This window comes from Cimex lectularius, unplaced genomic scaffold, assembly GCF_000648675.2.
Source record: "Cimex lectularius strain Harlan isolate CLEC.00 unplaced genomic scaffold, Clec_2.1 scaffold209, whole genome shotgun sequence".
In the NCBI taxonomy this organism is placed as follows: Eukaryota; Metazoa; Arthropoda; class Insecta; order Hemiptera; family Cimicidae; genus Cimex; species Cimex lectularius.
In genome coordinates this window covers 496,638-521,251 of record NW_019392784.1, presented here as the reverse complement: position 1 = coordinate 521,251, position 24,614 = coordinate 496,638, and the positions used below count along the sequence as shown (strand labels likewise).

The 24,614-nt window shown below is 33.9% G+C and overlaps 4 protein-coding genes across 8 annotated transcripts; 2 read left to right on the top strand and 2 right to left on the bottom strand.

Annotated features, from left to right (window-relative positions):
* Positions 1-1,730: 1,730 nt before the first annotated feature.
* On the top strand, positions 1,731-4,838 carry LOC106667399 (deoxyhypusine hydroxylase). Its single transcript, XM_014395319.2, has 4 exons — positions 1,731-2,097; positions 3,865-4,176; positions 4,235-4,533; positions 4,622-4,838. Exons 1-4 carry the CDS (start codon positions 1,812-1,814, stop codon positions 4,637-4,639), a joined length of 915 nt encoding a protein of 304 aa, XP_014250805.1. The 5' UTR covers positions 1,731-1,811; the 3' UTR covers positions 4,640-4,838.
* LOC106667358 (C2 domain-containing protein 5) lies at positions 4,558-14,486 on the bottom strand. Its single transcript, XM_014395260.2, has 18 exons — positions 14,268-14,486; positions 10,620-10,791; positions 10,077-10,217; positions 9,818-10,002; positions 9,633-9,757; positions 9,461-9,564; positions 8,406-8,546; positions 8,189-8,345; positions 8,034-8,109; positions 7,192-7,289; positions 6,770-7,103; positions 6,043-6,138; positions 5,567-5,773; positions 5,347-5,509; positions 5,183-5,274; positions 4,999-5,127; positions 4,754-4,897; positions 4,558-4,681 (listed from the first exon to the last, which is right to left on the bottom strand). The coding sequence occupies exons 1-18, from the start codon at positions 14,442-14,444 to the stop codon at positions 4,622-4,624; spliced, it is 2,601 nt and encodes an 866-aa protein (XP_014250746.1). The 5' UTR covers positions 14,445-14,486; the 3' UTR covers positions 4,558-4,621.
* LOC106667407 (steroid receptor RNA activator 1-like) lies at positions 12,391-21,274 on the top strand. 5 transcript variants are annotated; one of them, XM_014395340.2, is made up of 5 exons: positions 12,391-12,552; positions 15,179-15,211; positions 15,288-15,613; positions 18,962-19,067; positions 20,867-21,274. In XM_014395340.2, the coding sequence occupies exons 1-5, from the start codon at positions 12,522-12,524 to the stop codon at positions 20,992-20,994; spliced, it is 624 nt and encodes a 207-aa protein (XP_014250826.1). In that variant the 5' UTR covers positions 12,391-12,521; the 3' UTR covers positions 20,995-21,274. The 5 variants fall into 5 exon arrangements, with proteins under 5 accessions (XP_014250826.1, XP_014250844.1, XP_014250834.1 ...); XM_014395358.2 differs by lacking the exon at positions 12,391-12,552 and adding an exon at positions 13,948-14,193; XM_014395348.2 differs by lacking the exon at positions 12,391-12,552 and adding an exon at positions 14,549-14,636.
* Positions 21,193-24,544, bottom strand: LOC106667364 (nucleolar protein 56). Its single transcript, XM_014395273.2, has 6 exons — positions 24,340-24,544; positions 22,864-23,068; positions 22,251-22,796; positions 21,749-22,153; positions 21,499-21,687; positions 21,193-21,426 (listed from the first exon to the last, which is right to left on the bottom strand). The coding sequence occupies exons 1-6, from the start codon at positions 24,340-24,342 to the stop codon at positions 21,290-21,292; spliced, it is 1,485 nt and encodes a 494-aa protein (XP_014250759.1). The 5' UTR covers positions 24,343-24,544; the 3' UTR covers positions 21,193-21,289.
* Positions 24,545-24,614: the final 70 nt, after the last annotated feature.

Genomic DNA, 24,614 nt, shown 5'->3' with positions numbered 1-24,614 from the left:
GAGCCAAGGCATGAAACACCTCTATTATGTGGGACACATCGAGCAACCTTTCTCTGCATAAGGGGCACCTGCGCGGTACTATTATTATTATTAATACAAATAAATACATGGGGTTGAGATGGGGAGTTGATGTCTGAGTGGATCGAGGTCACGATAGCTCAGGTGGTAGAGCAGCGGCGTATCTAGCCGAAGGTTGTGGGTTCGAATCCCTCTCGTGCCATTAACTTTTTTTCATCTTGACTAAAAACCTTAATTAATTGTAATATTTAATTGGTCAAGCGGACCACGAAATTAGGGAATTATTATTAATATAAAGTGATGAATGTATTCCTAAGTTTTAAGTGCTGATTATTGATTTAATTTTTATGCTTCTAATAAACCAAATTCACTTTGATTGAATAATTTTTAATACTATTATAAGTAAAATATATAAGTAAAGACTTTTTTAGATGAATAAGCTTTAATTTGTCATAATAGTCAAAATTACACATACATAATGACATGCATAAAAATACATTTATGAAGATGTTCTTTCAATTTACCACACAGCTCATTTGTTCCAACAAAATGTAATGAATGTATTTCTACGTCTTCATTGCAAATATTGATATAATTATACTTTTCGTAATAAACAATATTCACTTTGATCAAATAATTTTAGATACTATTATTTAATTATGAAGTAGACTTTTGTAATTGAATAAGCTTTAATTTGTCATAATGATCAAAATCACACATACATAATGACATGGATAAAAATACTTTTTTTGAAGGTGTTCTTTCAATTTACCACACAGCTCATTTGTTCCAACATAATGTAATGAACGAATTTATTCATTGGTGAATATTGATCTAATTATACTTTTTGTTAACAACAATATTCACTTTGATCGAATAATTTTGGATACTATTATTTAATTATGAAGTAAAGATTTTTTGTAGTTGAATAAGCTTTAATTTGTCATAATAATCAAATTACACATACATAATGACATTTTTAAAAATGCACATACATTGACAAAGATGTTTTTGCAATTTACCACACAGCTCAATTATTGCAAATGTAGTTTATTTTAGTATAATAGTATTTTTTTAGTATACAGTATATAGTATATTTTAAGTTAAATTATCTTTCATTATTTTTATAACAATAAAATATTTTTCTTACAAATTATTTAACTTCACTTCTGTACGTGTATGTTTGCTTCCATATTTAACTTTATATTATTTCTAATTAAAACTTTTACTAATGTAATTCAACTAAATATCCATGTTTTTATGTAATTACTTTCAAATATTATTTATATAATATTTTAAAATATCCATTACAGTTTGTGGTCGTGACCAATTAACTTTTTTCAATTAATTAATCTTAAAATGTTATATTAATTTTCAATGGTAATGTAAAAATTTAAAATAACAATGATAAAGGTGATCTTTTTAGGTATATTTATATGAAACATTCTTTCAAGCTATTTCCTTACTTTAATAATAATATTTAATAATGTTAAATAATTAAGTAATAATAATATTTAATACTTAAGTAATTTTTTCCTTTGTTTTCTTAGTTTTGCTCTTAAATTGTCATATTTTTATATTATATATTTTTACATTTAAACATTTTTTTGTTGTAAATTTGATTAATTTCGTAAAATACACTATTATTATTACGTCTATAATCCTTTTATAACCAATCCCTCTCCTTAGAAATTATCTTCCTTGAGGCCTGTCCTTAAGGTGACGTTATAACCTTCCTTGAGGTTATTTAATCGGCGGTCAATTCATTGGAATTAGGATTCGTCGACTGGATAATGTCATCAGGGCAGGGTCTGGTGAACAAAGTGCCCAGGGTGAGGGAAGTGCTCAACGACCCGGAAAAGAGTCTGGCCGAAAGGTTCCGCGCCCTCTTCACCCTGAGGAACATCGGCGGCCCCGAGGCGGTCCAGGCGATCGGCGAATGTTTCAGCGATTCATCCGCACTCCTCAAACACGAACTGGCCTACTGCCTGGGTCAGATGCAGGACAAAACGGCCATCCCGATTCTCGTCGGTGTCCTCGAGGACAAGTCCGAAAACCCGATGGTTAGGCACGAAGCCGGTAACTAATCATACACATTGCAACTATTATAATTTTCTTTCTAGGTCTAAAAAATATATATATATTTGCTACTATGTGTTTATTTTTAAAAAATTAATGCGCATCAAAGCATAAGGCAGGGCTGTAATCATGCCTAGCTAAAAAATACTCATCCACCCCTATAAGTACTTTTAATTAAACTGCTCAAAAATGAATAGGTATATTTGTAGTTTATTCTTATTCTATTAATTTTAATTAAATTAATCAATATATTCTTGTTAGTTGGATAAAGCAGAATAGAAAACACAAACCAAAAACAAAAAAATTGTTAAAGCTCATTTATAATAACAGATTTACTTGAGAATAGTAAACATGAAGATTACTCATTTCATAAACAAACACCTTTTCTCGTCTTTTCTCCATTTTAATCCAGTCTGAGTTTCAGTTCAGTTTCTTCTGTTATCGCTATACAGACAGAAACGAGACTGTAAAAACACCATTTCAATTCTATGCGGCGATCACTGCACCATATTCTCCTGAGTTGCTGTCGTCTCAATGGGGCATACGATGTAAGGCCAACTTTCCATGTACGATTACAAATCGTTTATGTTGGTGAAAACATCTTGTACTTCATTTACGAATTGGTGGGCACAATGGAAAGGGTTCCGTCCCGCAGCAGTGACAATATTTCAGTCCTCCCTTACCGCCATAATACGCTGAGATCCACTACCAGGTCTTTTGGCACTTCCAGTCTCTTGGAATCAGGCTAAAGACCACGCACTGAGAAACGTTGACTGCCTCTGCGATATCCACTTGCCGGTGACCTCGATGACTCATTATCACAATAATATTGTGAATTTCTGGTTTAAGATGATGTCTTTCCATGGTTAAAGAGAATACAACTGGATTAAAATGAAGAAAAGGCGAGAAAAAGTGTTTCTTTACGAAATGTACATGTACAAAATGTAACACGATACTTTAATTTTATTATCAGTAAACGTATTTAGAATAATAAATTATGTCAAATAATGTGTGGTGTGTTACGCAGTTAACCTGAATACCAATCATTAGTCAACCTGAATGAAATCACAAAAGTGCCAACAATTTCATACACACTAGCAGAAAAAATTTATAATGCATTTTCATGTTTACTATTCTTAAATAAATCTGTTATTAAAAATGAGGATTAACAAATTTTTTGTTTGTATTTTATGTTTTGTTTTATCCAACTGACAAGAATATATCAGTTAATTTAATTAAAATTAATGGAATAATAATAAATCACAAATATCCCTAGTAATTTTTGTGCAGTATTTATACTGATGGGCAGATTTAATGCACCACTCAATTGATTTAGTTTAAAATTAAATCCATTATCTTTCTACATTAGTTACAGATAATTAGGAGCTATCATAGTCAAAATAAACATAACAGAGAGATATTCCACTGTAAACCAGTCTGCCTTGACACATTTACACCTTGTTTGATTTTAATACGAAAATGTAACCCGGATTCTATTTCTACTTAAAATGCTGTAACTTTTGAACAGGTTGTTTCTGTAGATGTAATATTTGGGATGTTGTAATTACTGTCATCAGAGAGCTATTGTATCATCCCCGTTCTGTACCTATAGCACGCCAGAGAGTCCTAGTACACCAAGAAATTTGATTAATCGGGCCAGTTTCAGTGTTTTAATTTCTTCTATGGTTATGGACATTCCAAAGCTCCTTTTATTAATTATAAACCATTTTAATTACCTTTGTAACGATTGTTGTTTTGTTATTGCAGGGGAAGCGTTAGGAGCGATTGGCTGTAGTAGTGTACTTGACCTCTTGGAAGAATATAGTAAAGACCCACAGTTGGAAATAGCGCAAACCTGCCAATTAGCAATAGAAAGGATAAAAGGTTCAAATGAAAAACCTAATAATACAAATAGTAAATACCTCTCTGTCGATCCTGCTCCGGCAGAATCCATGAACGATATAGAAAAATTAACAGAAACTCTACTCAATGATAAAGAAAATCTTTATAAAAGGTATAAAGCGATGTTCGCCCTGAGAAATATCAACAGTGAAGAAAGCATAATAGCGCTTTGTCAAGGTGATTTTCTTATACTAAATTAATAGGCAGAATTTATAATAATTTGTTTTCTTTGAAGGTTTGAAAAAAGGTAGTGCCTTGTTTAGACACGAAATTGCGTTTGTTCTCGGCCAAATGCAAGAAGCGTCTAGTGTGCCTTATTTAGTTGAATCACTCGCCGACGAGAATGAAAACGAGATGGTGAGGCACGAATGTGCCGAAGCGCTCGGTTCAATCGCAACCGAAGATTGTGTGGAAGTCCTGAGAAAATATTTAAACGATAAAAGCCGTGTGGTGAGAGAAAGTTGTCTTGTCGCCCTGGACATTGCAGATTACGAAGAGTCCAATGATTTCCAATATGCAAACACCGCTCTCAAAGTATAAAATTATTTTGTAAATACAAAAATCCATTTATTTACAATAAAAGATCTATAAATTATTTTTTGGCACATATTTATAATTTCAGTCAAGACTCAGAATATGAAACAAATACTGCATCACCTCCAACATTCACCAGACACTGGGCCTAGAAAGGAAAATATTTATGATGACAAAATTAATTTTCATTTCGTTAAGAAATTTGCAGATTTTTAATTACTTGGTTTTTATGGGCATTGTTTGTCAAATGACATTCAGACATAGTGTAAGAAACAAGAGCATTTCCTCCAATAGCTGTAACATGAGCTCGAACGATAGCCAGAACTTCCGCTATGAAGCCATGCACAAAAGCGCTAAGACCTGCCTTTAATTTGAAACAAAATATTCTATAATTACCACTAATACTAAAATACAAAATTTTATTCTTGATATTTTAATTTGAATTGTGTTAACAGAGATACTTACTTCTCGAATGCATGAGCTTTCTCTTATGAAAAAGAAATTCAAGTTTCCAAGGTAAGATATAATTTTCCCACCTGGTACGTAACAAAGGGGAGTCACATCGACACCGTATCGTTGCTCGCGAGGTGGTGTCTGAAATAAGTTCTCCGTTAAGAATACCGTTTGAAACTTTGAAATAAGTACTTACATGAATTGACTTCCTGACAGGACGCATTATCGGTGTACTTTTTGATGAGCTTTCTTCCTCGACTTTGTCCATTTTAGCTATGTTTTCCAAAGCTGAAGGTATTGATTAATTGATGCTCTTAATTTAACATAAATAAATTTTCTATGCGAGTAGTTAAATATTACCGATATCGATGTTCTGAAGATCAAAGCGTTTATCATTTTCAGCCAGCCCCACAGCCATTCCGACCACGGATATTTGCAATTCATCTTGTTGCGGTAAATCCACTTTGAAACGTACATTCACTAAGGCACAGGGCGTCATAGCTCTTAATTTAAAATAAACACCCTAAAAATAATTAATTAAACAGTTTTTTGTTGGGTTTATAGCAGAAACAAAATTTACCTGAAGAAGCCGATGGAATTGTGACGAAACAGTCATCGAAGACGGAAGAGGGCACATTCTTGCCTTCCAGATTTGTGTAAACATCTGCAAGTTTCTAACCGGAGTGAGACCTACCACAAATGCTCCGGGAATGCCTTGTGTTGTGCTGATTAAATAACCATCCGGTGGTGTTCCTATTGGCCCAGAACAGCTAATGGAATCTGGCACCTTTAACATTAAGTTTCATGTTATTTTATTATTTTTTTTTTTTTAATTTTTTTTTTAAACAAGGGTATTTCAACTACAAGGTCAATGAAACCCTCAAGGTGCCAGTGTTTTTGAAAGAAAAAGCCCATTTGTAAGTACGTCGGTTTTGAATTCAGAGCCGCTGGTCTGAACTACAGTGATGAGCATTGTGTCAACACCTTAACCGATAACCACCGACACCCAAGAAAAAAGTGAATTATTTTAAAACATAAATAAGCAAACTATTTTACCTCAAGAAGGCATGTATCTTTGTTTCCGATTGATAAATCCAGTTCCCGTAATTGATCTTCTGAATCATCTTCATCAGAACTGACCAATTCGTTTTTCTAAATAAAAAATATATATGTATATAATAATAAAAGGTAAATAATTATGCAGAGTGTCCTTTTTAGATGGCCCGGCTGAATTTCTCTAGAACCAATGACGCCATCAGAAAAACACAAAATACGTGCTTAATATTTTTTAGTCTAGTTTCAGGATTTTACCTTTTTTGGAGAAAAATTATACAGGGTACCTGAGGCCAGTTCAACTTCAAAATTTCAAATACGACCTTATTCATCCTGACATATTTTAAAGTGTTTTTATGCTGAAAACAATGGTACTCGGATTTTAATTGGTAAAAAAAAAATGACTAAGTTTTGAAAAAAAAAACCAGTCATTTGGTTTGCTATTAATTAATATTATATTAATAAATCACATTTGATGTTCGAACTGCCTGCCGTGTGTAAAGATGCAAAGATTTGCTCTTTTTAACAACCACTCTTCACCGGTGCTCAAAGGGATAGAGTCAGGGGAGATGGATAGATAAGAATTTTCTCTCCTTTGCCGCAGTTCTTCAACTGAGGTTGCTGGGTTATGATTGGCGTAGACACTATTTTTTAAATGGCCCCACAGAAAATAGTCAAGTCAAATCTAAAAAGGACACCCTGTTACAGTATTGGGTAAGGCTTAACTTACATGATCGGAAGGAAATCTCGGTATAGGAAGGGCCTCGAGAGTTATTCCAGTGCCAGTAGCGTGACCGACCAATACTCTTTCACCCAAAGATAACTCCACTCGGAGACCAACAATGGCATTGGCTCCAACAGCACTCAACCTATGCATCAATTGTGTATGAAGCTCGTACTCTAAAAATGGTAACGCGTCTGACACTTCTTTGGCATTCAGCTCTCCTTTGCAGTCTCTTTTATGGCGGCATACCAACGCTTGCACTAAACTGCCTTTCCCTTGTAAAGAAATGCCATCAACTAATTCAGTCGTCGTCATTAAAATCTCACCAACTTTTCCTTTCCTGTAAAAAAATAGACAAATTTAAAAAATCTATTTTTTTAAAAATAAAGAATAGTCCATATTTTTAAAGATAAGAGCTTGTCCCTTACTTGCACTGAGCACATTTTGCAAATTTCATTCGAAAAGGATGGCTAATTTCATTATAAGGCATGTGGTATACTTTACACCCGTGTTCTTCTCCTTCAACCTAATAAATTTTTAATCTTATAATAGCTTAATCATTTTGTAATACCAATTATATTAAGTGTGTGGGTAAGTTTTTATCTTTTTTTTTTTTCAATCTTATAAAGGAGATACATTATTACCTGCTAAGCCCTACAAGCTCTAAGGTGGAAAAAGCCCTAATGGAAGAAATTATTAAGAAAGGGATAGTTGATCCCAAAGTCAATCTAGAATAAACTTCATAAGACACGGAAGCAGATAAAATTAATTTGAGACATTGCTTACTATATGCGATTTATGGTGATAACTTAGTAACTGAACATGTGTCAACAGTGGTTCTGAGGTTTTCATAATGGAGAGAGACAAATCAAAACCAGCCTCATTGTAGTAGGCCTAATGAGCTTAAAAGTGATGACTTACAAGTGGCATTAGAGGATGAGGACAAATAAACTATAGCAAAGCCATCAGATTATAGGGTACATCGCACAATAATACAAAGAAGAATGAATTCTGGATTTCATTCTGAAACTTGATGGGTTCACCGTAAATTGTCCCTCAGAGAAAATAAAAAACATGGTTTGTTGCATAATAAATTGGAAGGGTTTATTTCCTATTGGTTACTGGGGATAAAAAGTGGGTCCTTTATAAAAATGCCAAACGCCAAAGGACCATTTGCAAGAAGAATACAACGTCAAGATCAGGCTTAACCCCCCCCCCTCCAGGAAACCGAAAAACTTATGCCCACACCCAATATTTATAAATAACTTACTGATGTTGGATAATCGTATTCTTTTTGGGTTATAACAGCAGCAGTCCCACTCGCACTTAAAATGCAAACATCCTCACTATAAACAATATCAATTAATTACCCTTATAAATAAAGAATTAAAAAAAAAAAACAATAAAAAAAACAAGAATATTAACCAAACTGTAGTATGCTCAGAATAACCGATTACGGCATTACACGAAAGAGCTCGTGCATGGGAACGGACTTCAAGTCTCAACTCTGTCCACCAAGAATCCCTAGTTTCAGCTTCATCTCCACCGAGCAATTTAACACCCCTTGCACTAACGACACCGGCTAAAAATTGAAATATTTTATCAAATTGGCCGAGCAGTATGTTTCAATTTTGAAAAATACCTATGTGTTGTACAAAGCCCGGTGGATATTTTGTCATGGTGAGAAATGGATATTCGCCCATGTCGAGAGTATCCAAAGGGCGCTGTTGCGGCTGTATATGCAGTTTGTTGCTTACTTTTTCATTTATACTCAAACTGTTCCCTGCAAATAAATATTTTCAGTAAATATTATCAAAATTGGCCGACTTTTCAATTATCAAAAAATATCCATGGTATAAATAAATATGTATTACATAACTGAGAGCATACCGAAGAGATATATTAAATAAATAAAAGAAACGGTTCATCATTTTTTCAGTATTTTAATAAATGATTAGATAGAGAAAAGATTTATTGCTTAAATGGACATTCCTAGTAACTAAAAACAAAATTTTGTTTAAATAAATAAGAAAAAGGTTTTAAAAAAAAGAAAACAGAAGCTAAGTTGTATACTTTAACATGGGTCAGAAACAAAACATGTTCTTGAGATTTTGTTTTTGACCCTAAAGGAAAACCACTTAAACTGAAAACATTTCTACTCTTATTTCCAAGTGCAACACCAATAAAATATATACTCCTAGTAGTGTAATGAAAAGAAAATAACATAATTCAAAAAGACCACAACAAAAATGACAAAAAAAAGTAAGGAAACGCAGGCATAAGAACATTCAGAAAACGCATGAAATCTGATATTAACCACAAATTAAAATCCTCCTAATCGATCCTTGATGTTGTCCACATGCTTTTGGTGTTTCATGCACCACATTTAAAAAATGTACACTGATTAAAAAAAAAAAATTAAAAAATGTTTTATGTTTCAACAGTTTTTCTCTTTTCGTATTACCTTGTTACTGTTTGTTCCATGTTTTTAAAAATAAAATAAAAACAACATTTATTTCCGTGAGGTGTACTCACTTTTGTTATTGATCCCTAAGAAGCATTTTGGAAATACATAAACTGCATTAACTATTATACAAAAAACTGACCACAATTTCATTATATCTCTGAGGAATTCCAGTTTATTTATTTATTTCCTTTCATCAATTTTTCTGATAAATAATTAAACTTGTTACATACCTCTAGGAATGACATTCAAGTCAGAATCGGAAGACCGACGGCACAATTCCTTCTCACTTGATGACTTTTCATCGTATACTTCTCTTTTGGTTTCGGAAAACAACCTAAAATCATGGAATTTTGTAAATTAGAAATAGAAACAATTATCAAATTGTAGAAAAAAAAAACATACCCTAGTGTGGCTTTGGCATCAAGTGTAACTGCTGTTCCTAAACCTCTCACGACAACACCGCAATCTCCTTCAAGATCGAAACACTGTTTATAGCCTATGACAGCATTTGCACCTAGATCCAAAACCTAAAATGAATAAAAAAGAGTCATAAATAAATGCTGATTATTACGTTGTTTTTATTATACTTTAAGGCCAATTTTCCGTTTCACTTCACCGTTCAATTTAAAAAATAATGTCTGTCGGGCTTCGTTTGTCGTTCTGGGAGTTCTGATCTTGTCGAGCCATTGGTATTCTGGATCATCGGCAAAGACTAGCTCTTCAACAAAACCATGGACGGTTTTCATACGATAGCCCTCGGGTATTACAGGGCCTTTAAATAGTATTTATAATGAAATTATAATTGTATTATTTAAAAAAAAAAGTTTGTCGTAAATAAAGTTTTACTGGAAAAGAATTGAACACCACAGGACGATTGCCGAAACTTATTGAAATCCTCAAATAACTCCAACTTCACCACTATGCTGACTTCACCTCTAATACCATGCATTGTGTCATACACGGGGAGCCATCCATTGATTGTAATACCTTTAAACAATAGCTATTATAAAAAATACGTATAAACACAAAATTCAAATGGAAAAAAAAATTGAAAATAGTTTGCGCTCAATTCAAAATATTAATTATTTCAATTAATTATTCTATTTATGTAAGGTCTTGGTCGAGATTAAAAAGTTAGTGTCACGAGCGGCATTCCAACCCATGACCTTCGGCTCAACACGCCTCTGTTCTAACCACTTGAGCTATCATGGCTTGATCCACTCTGACACCAACTCCTCATCTCAAACCTACAACCTTTCGAGTTTCCCCTCTTTTTGCCATTTTTCATCTCGACCAAGACCTTACAATAAAGAATAATTAATGGAAATAATTAATATGGTCAATTAGACAACTAAACATAAATGGATTAATCAAAATATAAAATTGTACCTTTTACATTATTTAATCCGGTGTTGTTGTCATGTGTGACTGAGAGTGAAGAAGGAATTAAAAGTGGATTCAGGTTCAAATAGACTTTGCCGATCGAATCGTTGGTCGTATAAGTGTCATAATCCATCAACCGAATTTGTAAAGGCTCATCTTGTAATTCGGCGTCTTCTACCTAATACAAAGAAAATACCCTAAAGAGGAAAGTGTAAAGAAAAATGGATTAATTTAGAGCAGTTGTAAACTTGCCAAAACACTTCCAAGCCAAATGCAAGCAAAGTGAATTATCATATGCAAGTACGATTTTACAAACTGATCTATTGGTAGTCAATCTGCATCCTGCTGTTGGCTGTTAGTTCTGACATTAGTACTAGATAATAGTAAATACATCACAAACTGTCCGGTTCTAACAAACGGAAATGACAATGACATTCTAAAATCAGTACTGTAGTAGGACCCTCAGACAACATATTAGGCATGGATAAATCTGTTGTATAATATAAAATATATGGATCCAATAGTAGTCGTCAAGTTCAGTATATCATTTCAAACAATCAGTTTTGATACTAGGAATCCAGATATTACAATCAGATAATTTGTTATTCAAAAAGATTAGGGGTAAGGCCAATTGGATATAATCAGAAGAATGAAGCCATCTGGAGTGTCCAGGCTAGGACACACTTTCAGACAGTCAGTTATCATAGTAATTTGTCACAGACTGTATGACCGTCAAATCAAACAATTTTTTCATATGATGAGATAAGATAGTGAAAAATAGGAGACTGGTTGTCGAAATATATTTATTAGTTGTAATTTGCATTTAGGTTCCAAATCAAAAATCTATTGCGTGATCCAGTAGGAGGGTAAGTGCAGTAATAATTTTGTCTGAAAGTTCCAGTAATCCATTCCAGACAGCCGGGTCAGAAAGTAGGAAATGTGTCACAAGTTGCCAGATTCGACTGTCATTTCATACAATAAGATCCAGACAGTAGGAATCATGTACTGAGTCGTGTGAATGTCAGATCTGACAATCAGTTGAGAAATACAGCAGGTCTTCTAGTTGTCGGATTCAGAACTGATAGTAGAAAATGTGACACAAGTTGTCTGCCTCCCAAATAAAACAAAAGTTTCATACAAACATGTGCGTGGCCACCGAAATGGTAGATCCATAAAATTATTTCAGGATGCAATAATAGAATATGTGCAGATAGATATTTGTCTGTCAGTTTCAGTATTCATTCAAGACATTTGGTTCGGATAGTAGAAAATATGAAACAAGTTGTCAACTCAGATCCAACTAGTCATTTCGTACAATCGGATCACTCAGTAGGAATCATGTAGACAGTCATATGAATGACAGATCTGACAATCAGCTATGAAATCTAGTAGTCGGTTTCAGAACTTTACTTCTATCAATATGAAATGTGTCATAAGTTGTTTGTCTGCGAAATAAAACAACAGTTTTGCGCAATTAGATCAGATCCAAGGAAACATGTGACTGGCCATCAGAACAGCAGGTCCACAGAATTATTTCAGAATGCAGTAGTAGAATATGGGCAGACATTTCCCGTAATTCATTCCAGACAATCTCTGGATGCAATAGTAGAAAATGTGCAGACCGTTCCAGTAATTCAATCCAGACAATTGGTTCTGATAGATAGGAAGGGTGTCACAAGAGGTCAGCTAGATCCGACTATCATACAATAAGATCAGATAGAGGGAATTAAGTGCACAGTCATGTGAATGATTATTTGGAGGTCGTGAGATCTGACAATCAGCTGTAAAATACAGCAGGTCACCTAGCTGTCGGTTTCAGAACTTTATTTCTCTCAATATGTGTGGCAAGTTGTTCATCGGCCAAAAAAAAACTATAGTTTCGCAGAATTAAATCAGATCCAAGGAAACATGCGACTGGTCATCAAAACAGCAGATTCCAGTATGATTATTTCAGAATGTAATAGTAGAATATGTGCAGACAGTTTCAGTAATTCATTTCAATTGGTTCTGATAGTAGGAATCATACACACTGTCATGTGAATGTCAGATCTTACAATCAGCTGTGAGATACAGCAGGCCATCCAGCTACTCTTTTAGAACTTTCTTCTCACACTGGAAAATGTGGAACAAGTCAGCCTCCCAAACAGACTAATTATTTCAACAATCATATCAGATCGAAGGAAATATGTCACCGGCCACTGTAAAGGCCGATCCTGACAATTACTGTAGAAAACATATAGATCAGTGGTTCCCAAACTTTTTTGACCTTTTTATAGTCAAAAATTTCCCATGGACCACCAAGTGAAAAAGCCAGATAAATGCATAATATAAAAATTACAAATTAAAAAAAGTTTTGTTGAAGAAATATTTTTGAAATTATAAATATATAAAAATTATAATATTAATTACTTTTATTTAAAATAAAATGTAACTTGGATGAATGGGATGAGATGTTATGAGTGTATAATTTCTAATTAGTTTCTTTCTTTTGTGATGAGGTTCATAACGTCAAGAAATGGATCAAGAAAGCAGTCAACAACGTCTGTACATTAGCCCATAATGCAGGATATAAAATTGGGATCTGTTTTTGTAACTAGAATTTGAGGTATCCTTGTTCAAACATTGGTTTAAGTTCCTCATTTGTGGATATTTAAATAAGCTGCTCCTGTATTAGTATGGATTCATCTGTGTTTTAGATCTGAGTTTGTCCACGTGCAAAAGGGTTCAACACCCAATCGGGAATATCCAAATGAAGAATGTCTTCAAATCTTTGTTTTAGGTCTGTGTGAAGAGCCATTAAGTGTTGAAGTAAGCAAGCAATCTTCATCTCTAATTTGCAATTTTGAAAGATTTGGAAACTGAGAGCATTCTCCTCTTCCCAAGTTTTGTTTGTAAAGAAAAAGTCTCGCAACAAATGCAGATATTACACTTTTAGTTTTGATTAAATTTAATTGGTCACCTTGTAGTTTCAAATTAGTTTCGTTAAATTTGGCAAATAAATCAGACAAAGGCTATGTCATTTTTTGAGTTAATTAAATTGTGTCGCAAATCATTGTCTTTGGTTGCCAAACTGAATCAAAGAGTGCATAAAATCGATTTAAACATGCACTTTTAGATAACCAACGTACTTCTGTTTTATATTATATTATTTTATATTATTATTCATATTATATTATTTTATATTAAACCTTGCGCGGACCCCCTGACGTTGTTCAGAGACCCCCAAATAAATTTTAATTTTTCACGAACACTGAATGATACCAGGAATCCCTGGGGGTCCGTAGGGACACTTTGGGCACCACTGATATAGATGGTCATCTGAATGTCAGATCTGACAATCAGCTGTGAAATGCAGCTGGCTGTCTGTTGATAAATCAAAAAATCCATTTCAAAATCCAATAGTACGATATGGGTAGCCAGCCATTTAACTGTTGGCTCTTCTAATACTTCACTTCAACCAGTCAGTAATGGCAGTAGAAAATGTGTCACCAGCTGTCAGCCAGATCCGACTGTCATATCACATAGTAGGAAACATGTAGCTGACCATCTGACAGTTAGATCCAACCAATCGCTAACAATCGTAGGTCATAGTATTGTTCTTAAGAATAAATGTAAGATATTTATAAACTAGAAAGAATGCAACAGGCGTATTACCTCGAACTTGTACCATTCCGAATTCCATTGGGGGTTGAGGGATTTCCTGCATATCTCAGTCTTGTAGGAAGTCGCACCGAGTTTAATTTCAACGAAAGCGTCCGTCGTGTCCGAAGACCTGTCCATAACAGGGAGATTCCTCCCGGCGATGATCTTCACTTTTAACTTGCCGGGCATTTTAACGCGATTTCAGACTTAATGTCAGAGGCAACGGGCATGGAAATCGGACTGGAAGGACAGACAAGAAAACAAACCACCCACTTTTATGTACACCGTGTTATGCACAGACCTATAAACACTTGGACTATTTACAAATGACAACCATACTCAACCTGTTCAACAGATAAAAAGGCATTTCTCGAATCAAAAGTAAATATTGAATCGATATGTAATAAACCAAATTGAAATATTAAATGGTTATTTTTTTTATAAATTACATTTATAAAATTAAATTATTTTAAATTTATTAAATTTTTATAAATTAAATGGTTAAACTCTTTAATAACATAAATTTCGATAATTACGTGTTTGAATGAAAAAAGCGAGAGAATAAGTGACAAAACTTATAAGGGAAATTCAATCAGAAATAAATCTTATTGTTTTCCAACAAACTTTTACAACCGCGTGCAATAATTTTAACCAGATTTATAAATTCAAAAAACAATTTTTCTTGTTGTATTTCTAAGTAATTATAGCAAAAAATTAATAAATTTCAGGTGAAAAGTATATTTTAGGAATGTCGGATTGAAATGTAAAACGATACTGTTCTTGGGTTCGGCCCAAAACCGTGAGGTAGCCCAGTCTGGAGGTTATATATCAACGTCAAAATTTAGAATTATAACTTATTTTCCACAAACATTAATTTATTATATTTATCCCTGATAAGTTTGTTTTTCATATTATTATTGTAGTGATGTCGGGAGCGGAGGATACAGATGCAAAAGGTAAGGGAACCTAGCATAAAGAGAAAAAAAATCTATTTGTATTGATAAATTTTAAAAGTTTTTATTGTTTGTTCAGCATGCGATCCTGGTTGGAACGACCCACCTTACTTCAGTTACGAGCACACGAGTTACGAGCAAAAGAACAAGTCTGGAAAGTCACATTTGAATAAGAGGGTTGTTCATACGTTTTCGATGCCCATGGAGCGTTCCCAGTTCTCGGGGGATGGCCCTCCGACTAGCCCGGTCTTGCCCGATAAACCTCCTAAAGGAAAGTCAACTACACCACCTACCGAACAACCGGTCGACACCTTTGACGATGAAAAAGAAGACATAGAAGTTTCTCTGTCCGATACTTTATACAATTTCCTAGCGGTTTTGGAAGACATTAGACAACAAAATGAGGTAAAGTTAGGATAACAATACAACCAGAGAAATTACCATAAAATAGAAACCCATACAAATCATAAAAGTTATTAGAAATAAACTACACTGAGGGACAAGAAAACTGGCCACCCTTATTTTTTTAAATGTACACTATGTTCATTTCCATTGTAAAACATTGTAATGAGGTCTGCGAGGTGATAAAACTACAGCTTTATCATCACCGATGATCTTAGTTTGAAGTTTCTCGCTGGTTTTGCCTGTAACCATCTTTGCTTATTCATCTGTGACATTTCATCCTGTGTTATGTCCTTTTATAAGCTTTTAAGTGTTAAGAAGTACAAGGGGCGTGTCAGCCTGCTGTTGTTACAGTTGGTCATTATGTTCAGGCTGGCAAGCAAATAATGGACAAATGTGACTGATACATAAATCCAATGGGACAAATGATGAAAATTCCAAAAGAACCATTAACTATCAACAGTTCATCAGACCTCCATGATCCGGGATAGGTGTGGATAGCTGGCACCCCTTGCACACCTCTCCTAGGTATCTACCCTGGTACCTAGAATACTAATTTGGGAAGGATGTTATAACTGGTGGCTCTTTTCATGACATTGGGCACTATGGGACCTCCCACTCAGTGTCATGGCTATGTCTTATAGGTGGATACCAAGAAAAGGGGGGAAAACTATCAACTGTTTTCCTCACAAGGAAACTAATAAACCTTATGCCTACCTTTTGGTAGTGCTAGCTTTTTTGCAACTCCTCAGATGGCTCTATGTTTTGCTACCCTATGTCATCTACTACCCTATGGCCTTACCATTTTGCATTTCTTGAGTTTTTCTTTGGAGGGAATTCTTGAGCATCCAAGGAAGACATGGAATAAGTTGCTTTGACTTATCTTTATTAGTACAAAAAGTTTAAAATTAATAAAAAACGAATACAATAAATTAAAAAAATTAATACAAAAACTAGTATATACTAAAATCTTTACACAATTTATTAATTACTTACATAACTAACTAGCTATAAAAAAGTCTTCTCCCGACATATGTATACTGTACTGTTATACACAAAGATTATTTGAATATTGTGAAATGCGCAGTCTCAACACGACACACAGCAATGACAGATCTACTCAGAAAACACACACTTTGAGCCCTGAAGATGATCTCAATAAAGACACTGGCACAATAAAGAAAGTTCTCCAAATAATCATTAATTAACGGTCACTAAATAACATACATTATATACTATATAAAAAATACATATTTGAGAGAAAATGCTGTAGTTATATATATTACACAGGGCGGGCGACCAGGACCCGAGGGGTTAAAAGCCTGAGTAGGCCCGTACCCCATCCCTAGAAGGTCCGGGACCTGGTCGGCTCACGAGTCCTGTATAAACCTATTGGACCTATTCACAAACCCCAGGATTGTGGACCATTTTATCCTGGGGAGTGTTTTGGTTATGTCCTCTCCTTCGAAAGTATTAAATCTTTCCCTAGCATACCTATCGCATTCTGCGAGGTAGTGTCGGGCCGTTTCTTCTTTTGTTTCGCAGAAGCGGCAGAAGGGGTCTGGTAGAGTACCCATTATGAAGAGGTGTCTTCTCAAGGGGCAATGGCCCGTTAGGATACCTATCAGCCTCCTTATTCCCCTCCTAGAGTTAGAGAATAGCCATTTCGATTCTTTAGGTTTGATTTCCTTCAGAAACTCCTTCGATTGTCTGCATCCTGGGGACATATTCCATTCCTTAAGGAATTGTTTCATGCCCCAGCTACCTATATTCTCTTTTGCTGTGCTTAAAGAGTGGGGTAATACCGGTTGTGGTCCGACGAACTCAGTATTTGAACCTTCCTTGGCCAGGCTGTCCGCCTCCTCATTGCCATATGCTGTAGTTATAGTGTCAAAGAAATTGAACTGGGAGAACAACTAGTAAACTAGATTTACTATTGGAAAATTAAGACGTCCTTTTTGCGCAATGGTGATGAGACTTCATAGTTATAAAAATAAAGATATGAGAAAAAATGTGAGTTCTACAGTAAAAGAAAATTGCAAGACTCACAATCCTGATTTGAAGAACAAAATTAAGACTGTTGGAACCGTGTAAAAGATATTCAATAGTATGCAAATCAAAACTTCATCAGTTTCTATTGAAACATGTGAACAAAACTGAACAACTAAAATTGAACACATAAAAATTGAATTGAGAGAACGTGCCTTTACAGTGTTCAGGCGACATTTGCTTTTCTTTAGAACTGTGTAGTTGATTAGAGGAGGATTCATCACAATTGCTGATGACTGGAACCAGATTGTCTCAGTTGCCGACCTTTTTTCCATAATAGCTTTTCTGATAATTGTAATATTGATCCTGGCCACACACGGTTGACTTCCGATGCTAATTAGTGTAGCTAATTCTGTAGCATTTTGAAATTATTGTGGCACTAAAAATATAAAGTAATAATTGAAAGACAATTCATTAAGAAACATAGTGAAATAGTCTTTGCAAGGTGGTCTGCCAGACGTAATTTATCTCCTTGCCACATTTTTAAAATATCAATGTTAAGAAATAACCACACTCAATTACTCTACCCATATTAGACTAATAAGGACATAAAAATATTAAGGGTGGCCACTTCTTTACTACTAAGTGTATTAAAATATATATTTAAAATAGTTCCTTATTTTTTTTCCAATGACTGAATTAATTTAATTAAAAGGGACCGACAATTAAATTTTGACAGGTAAATAAAATATAGAATTTTTAAAAAACGTTTGACCAGTTCTAAATATTGTTTTATTAATAATTAAATGTTTTCTGTGCACCATGTTTTTCTTAGAAATAATTGTTATTAAGTGGTTGTAAGGAAGTTGCTGCGTTTTCTAAGGTGAAAAAAAAGAGGGTATTTATATGTTTTACTATATCAACATATTATTTGCCCCAAATGGCATTAATAACAAATTTGAAGCCTTCTTACCAAGGCTTTAAATACAAGAAAAGTCATAGATGATTAACACCAAATAATTAAAAATCAACCACGATACATTTTATCATACTTTATTACAAGTTTAAATTTGTAAAATAAAGACAACTTATACAATGAAAACCTGTTACATTGGCAGATTTTTATTGTTTTTTGCTTTTTATTGCACACACTGTAACAATTTTTTGCATTTAAACTGAAACAGTTCATGTACAAGAAGAACTACAAATGCAAAATAAAATATTTCTTCATTAAAAAAATGAAAATGACAAAATGTTTTCTGGTAGTAATTATTATTATTTTTTATTTACTTTTTAATGGTTTAAAATAACTGTTGTCACCTAGATCGATTCGTTATTAATCGTGTAACTCACCAATTTCAGAAAGACAGTATTGAAATAAAAAAACGACTGGACATATTAGAGAAGATGTGGATCGACGGAAGTTTTCCAAAAGACGTCCAGAAGAAAATCTATTCGATGTCAATAGGTGTTTATGTTTTCAGTATTTTATTTAGGATCAGATTTTAGGTCAAATCAAACAAGTTTGAGGGCAGAGTAATTCGTGCAAACATACGATAGAAATCAATGAAACGCAATAACATAACACGTAACATGATGAAACACGTAAATGTCCTTTTTTTTAAAATAGCATCACCACTTTTCAAACAAACAGAACGATTAGTGTAGTAGTATGACATAACAGGGGAACATAATTCAGTTTGTGGCTTGGAAGAAAGTCTGTAGCTGTAGAAAGCCCACATTGTAAAGTAAATATTAAAAAATGAAACAAGATTTTAAGTTATTTTCATAAAATAAGACCTGGAGCTCTTTTATGGTATACAGACAACTAAAAGATGGGAAATGGTATGGTCATGGGTGTAAAGGGGCCTAATTTTGAGCACAAGGGCCCTTGGCACCTTCTTTCAAGCTAGCCATAGAAATATGTGTACATGAAATAATAAAAATCTCATAGGTGCAACAATAATAATTATTTCAGACAGCGAGTCAGATTACCAGGCCTATGAGATCACCTCAAAAATTGTTTTAAACTGCCAACAGTCTCTGAAAAAACTGGGATATTCAAATAACCTAGTGTTAAAGAGGATCCATAGTCACCAGGGAATTAGAGGCAGCAGCAAATATATGTGCTAACAAGAACAACTCATAGGCACAATCTATTTTGTGGCATAAACCATAGCCATATTAAAAAAAATAATATGGAATAAGAATCTCGGGAAAATAAAGAACACAATAAATACTGGAAGTGCGAACTAGGTATGAAGCAAACAAAAAAACTGCTTGCACAAACAATCCAATGGAGAAAAGAGAAAATCCTACCTAACTAACAGAAAGAAATTAAAAACTCTGGTATATTTACTGGAAATGTTTCTGATAAATACCACCTTAAAAAATGGGACTATCAACAAATGACCAATCGATTATGTCTAGAAGACAGAAACTACTTGAGCCATACTGCTCTAGTTGCCATACCCCAGAGAAGAATTCTCTACCTCATAAAAGAAATGAAAATTTTACAGGAAATCCTTATGACACGTTGATTGCATCCTATTTGGCATGTTGGTTGCGCACGGTGGAACCAGATTTTTCATGTAAGCTCCCCGGTACTTAAAAATTTGGACTTTTTACAAATGTTTTTTACATTCTGAGCTATATAAATTTATATGACGCAACAGTCACGTTCCTACAGCGCTAAATAAATGAAGTAGGCACCCTCAGAACCTTTGTCAAGTAAGGGTGTTAAAGTCATTACATATTTCTACAATAACTTTTCCTTTATTTTACATGATCATACAAAATGGATAAATAATTAACTAAAATACACATACACAGAAAAGCAAATTAGTTTTCACAGAATAAATAAAAAATCACGGGGGGGGGGGACAGACCATGGCTAGTGATACTTTTGTCCTTCCTGAGGCACCCCTAGAATTTTTAATGGAATCGTTTAGAAGGTGAAGGTGAAGTGGGGGATAAGTTTAACGGGAGGGTGCAGTTCGTGCGGTCCACACAACCGGAATACACTTGGCATGATGCATTGCATCTTATACAGTCATGCTAAGTGCTAAAGGGAGAAATCTCTGCTATTCCAAATGAGGAATAAGAAAGGAATACTTTATTTGTTAAGGAACAGTAGAATAAGAGCAAAAATAAGAAAAGGTACATACTCTGCTCTCAAGTTACACCCTTGTAGGTTTTGGCCTAAATCTGATCCTAATTTAACATCCTCATACATTTTTTAAGCTGAGATTTAACCAACCATTTCAGCCTTAACCGAAAAAAACGAAGAAGAAGTCAACAGGCTTCAAAGGGTTCTGATGGTCAATCACTCGAGGCTGTGCAGCAGTTGGATGGCTGGTATAAGAAAACTTATAAATGCAAATTTGAATCCTTAATGCTTGAAATATTACAACTTTCTTCTTTTTAAAAATAAGTAACTACCACTGTAAATATATTTAGTAGCTCTTATTTATTTTATTGCCTTAAGAAAGAAAAACAAAAAATAACGTAAGGTGTTTTTAAAATTGTTTTTTTGTACATTTTGATAAATTTGATTACAATGATTTAAGAGGATCTGAAATAAGAAATGTATGTTATAAAAATGTATTTATTGTGGGAGGTTAAAATTTGTCTACTATCAAAAAATAAAATAAAAGCTTGTAAACAACAAAAGAATTCTTATACAGGATTTCATTCTTGCTCCCCGTTTTCTTCTAAATCCTTTTCTTTATTCTTTTTCTTCTTTTTCTTTTTCTTTGTGGTTTCTCCTTCGGCAACTTCTTCTGTGTTTTCTATTTGACTCAAGTTCATACTGTTTTCATTAACACCTAAAAACAAAAATCAAAATATTAAGACAATCTTTAGAATCAGTAGAAAATAGTTAAGGATAGTAATTTAACCATTTTCTTTGTGTTTCCTCTTCTTGGCCTTCTTCTTTTCTTTTTTAATTGCAATAACAGCCTCAATCTCTTTAGCAGCTTCTTTCATAACATCTACATTCTTTTCGGGCTTTTCACCAGTAATATAAAATTTCAATCTGTCTTCCACTTGGGCTTTTAATTTCTCCCCGTAAATAGAAGTAGATACATCTGCAAGGCAAGTGCAATATTATTTCGCGGACATTATTCAATATTGATTTAAACGACATACCTGAGAAGCAATCTATTCTAGAAGCAATAGTGCATTTGTTTGCAAGAAATCGAGATATCCTTCCTTTATTTTTTAATTCAGCTTTTGATATGAAGCTGGAATGGTACAGAAGACCGTACTTGGGAGTTTTGGTACTCCGAGCTTTCAGCGCCCTGAACAGGGCCTTCTCGGCACCTAAGATCTGCACAGTACTGGCTGGAAACTTGGCTAAGTTTGTCAACGAGCCAGCATGAGAAATTAACCTTGCTCCGACCTGATCTCCAATCAGCGTGGCAAGGTTGGGCGCAATGCCTTCCATCTTTGTATGCAAGTAGTTACTCAGTTTTGTACGGTATTCAGAAAGTCCGATGACACGACTAGCAAACAATTCAATATTTAACAAGTCAACGGGTGATATGTCCATACCTGTTAAACAAAATAAATTATAATTCTATTTTTTTTTTTTTTAATGCATATTGGACAAAAAGTTGAAATAGTTTGTAATGATTATAATTGAACGAACCCATAGAAGATTTTGAAGCATCATAAATGGCCTCAGCTTTGCTACGGTCCATAACAATTTCTTCAAGCTGATCAACTTTGCTGTCATCCAGCTCTTTACGGTTTTTGATAAATTTGACACATTTGGCATACAAGTACATTTCTGGGACGAGTTTTGCAAGTTCTGGAAAATGGTAGGAATACCATTCGCGTATCCTCATGGCGAATATGTTAATGTCCTTGTCAAGCTGGTCCAAGAGGCAGATGCTCTGTATAATCATATTGTCATTTTTGTGAATATTGAACTTGACCTTCGCCCTGGAATAACTATGTCCGAGACCGAGTTGCGCTACGCTGGACGCTTCTTTCGAGAACCCTTTGACAAGGTTGGAGAAGTGGTAACGGATGCCTCTAAGCACTTCAGGTACTACGCCAGTCGTCACACATGATATGCCGAGTGTCTCGCTAATAGTCGCTGCTAACTTTGGATCAGCGACACCCAACTGAGTCTTCTTTTTTTTAGGCACATTCTGTTCAAGGAAAAGCTGTAAATTCTCCGTCAAAAGGCCTATTATCAACATTAAAGAAATAAATAAATGCACTGTACATAATCCATCACACAAATTTTAACATACCTTCAGAAACACTGTTGATATTTTCAAGTGCTACAAATGCAGACTTAAAGGCATGAAAACTGACGAGGCTAACAATCTGATTGAACCGTTTTAACTCTGTAACAGACTGCTCAACTTGCGGTAAAAGCATGCCGACTTCTTCAAATTCTTTTACGCAAAAGAGCCCGTAGCCAGCGGCATGCTCATACAAAACGTATAGCTCGCTCTGTGGATCAAACAAAATTTACAATTATACATTGTTAACATGTAAAATGAACAAAACAAAAGTAATAGCACAGTGTAAAAACAATTAAATAATAATAAAGATGTTATGTTTCAGAAATTAAAAAATACTTCAAATTTAATGTATATTTTTAATATACATATTATATTCCTGGATGAATATGTTCCTTTAAAAGTTTTAAAGGATTTACAAGACCATTACTAATATGAAATTGTATCAGACCATAAAATAACCACCTTTCATGTTAATGCTTCTTCAGCAAGCTTTAGTTTTCAGTACATCTCTTTTAGTTAAACTACAAACAATTTTTTTAAAATTCCAAATATGTTGAATTTTGTGCCAACGAAAATCAAATTCCAGGAAGCTTTATTTTCTGCTTCCATCAAAAGAAATAAGTTCAATTGAAGATAGGGACCACATTCTATCCATTTCATGTTGAGTACCGGTTTAGACGGTTGAAAGAGGTAATTTAAGTTCCTTTAATTTCCTATTTGGTCACTGGACATGAAAAAATGGGCCCTTTACAAAATGTTAAAAACTGAAGGATCGTTCGCAAGAATGAAACGCTTCCATCGACATCAAGGGCAGTATTGTCCCTGCGTAAATTCCTAAAAACTGGGGGGGGGGGGAAACGCACACCCAATATATATCAGACTTTTACAAAGAAAATGGGATATTAATGTTGGCAATGTGTTAAAGAAAACTAAGGAAATTATTTTAATTAATTATAATTTTTCATCAGAACAAGCCCTTAGATAATAAGTATAATTAATCAAAATAATTAATACTGTCAATTAAGACTACTAAACATACATGCATTTGAATTTAAAAAAATAAAATCTCCCCCACAGACATGAGGAAATCTTAACAATTTAAAAATAAAAAACTTTTATATTTTGAAAATTGTCGAATTTTATGAAAACTGAAAAAAAAACAAAAAAAACATGCGCACACCCAAAATAATAGGAAAATACGTAAAAGAAAAAATAACAGATACAAACAAATAATAATCCTATAAACTTGTAAACATCACATTTAACAATGGAAAAACTGGCAATATTAGAATTAAAATCATTTTAATGCAGAGTACTCGCAATATGTATTATTACGAAAATAATATAAATAATAATTCTAAGTTGAAATAAAATGAAAGAAATTGAATCGTTAGCATAGTGAAACGCTGTTTTGTTATTACCCACCACGTGCCCACTAGGAATAATTTAAAACTAATAATTAACTAATTAATAACGTACCATTTTGAAACGGGTTTGGCTCCTCGGTTTATATTACAAATAATGTAATTAAACTCGTCGGATAATTTTTCATTAAGTTCAAAAACTAATTACTCGTAGAAACGTGGAATGCTAACATAGCCTCGCTGTGAAAGGAGCCAAGCTAAGTATTAAGTCGAAGACCAACTACCACGCTGAACTCTGCATTGGGAAGTTGAAAACTCCTGAAAATAGCTTTTTTCCATAATGAGTTTTATTTTTCATAAACCAAATATTAAAAGATAAAATATAAGATT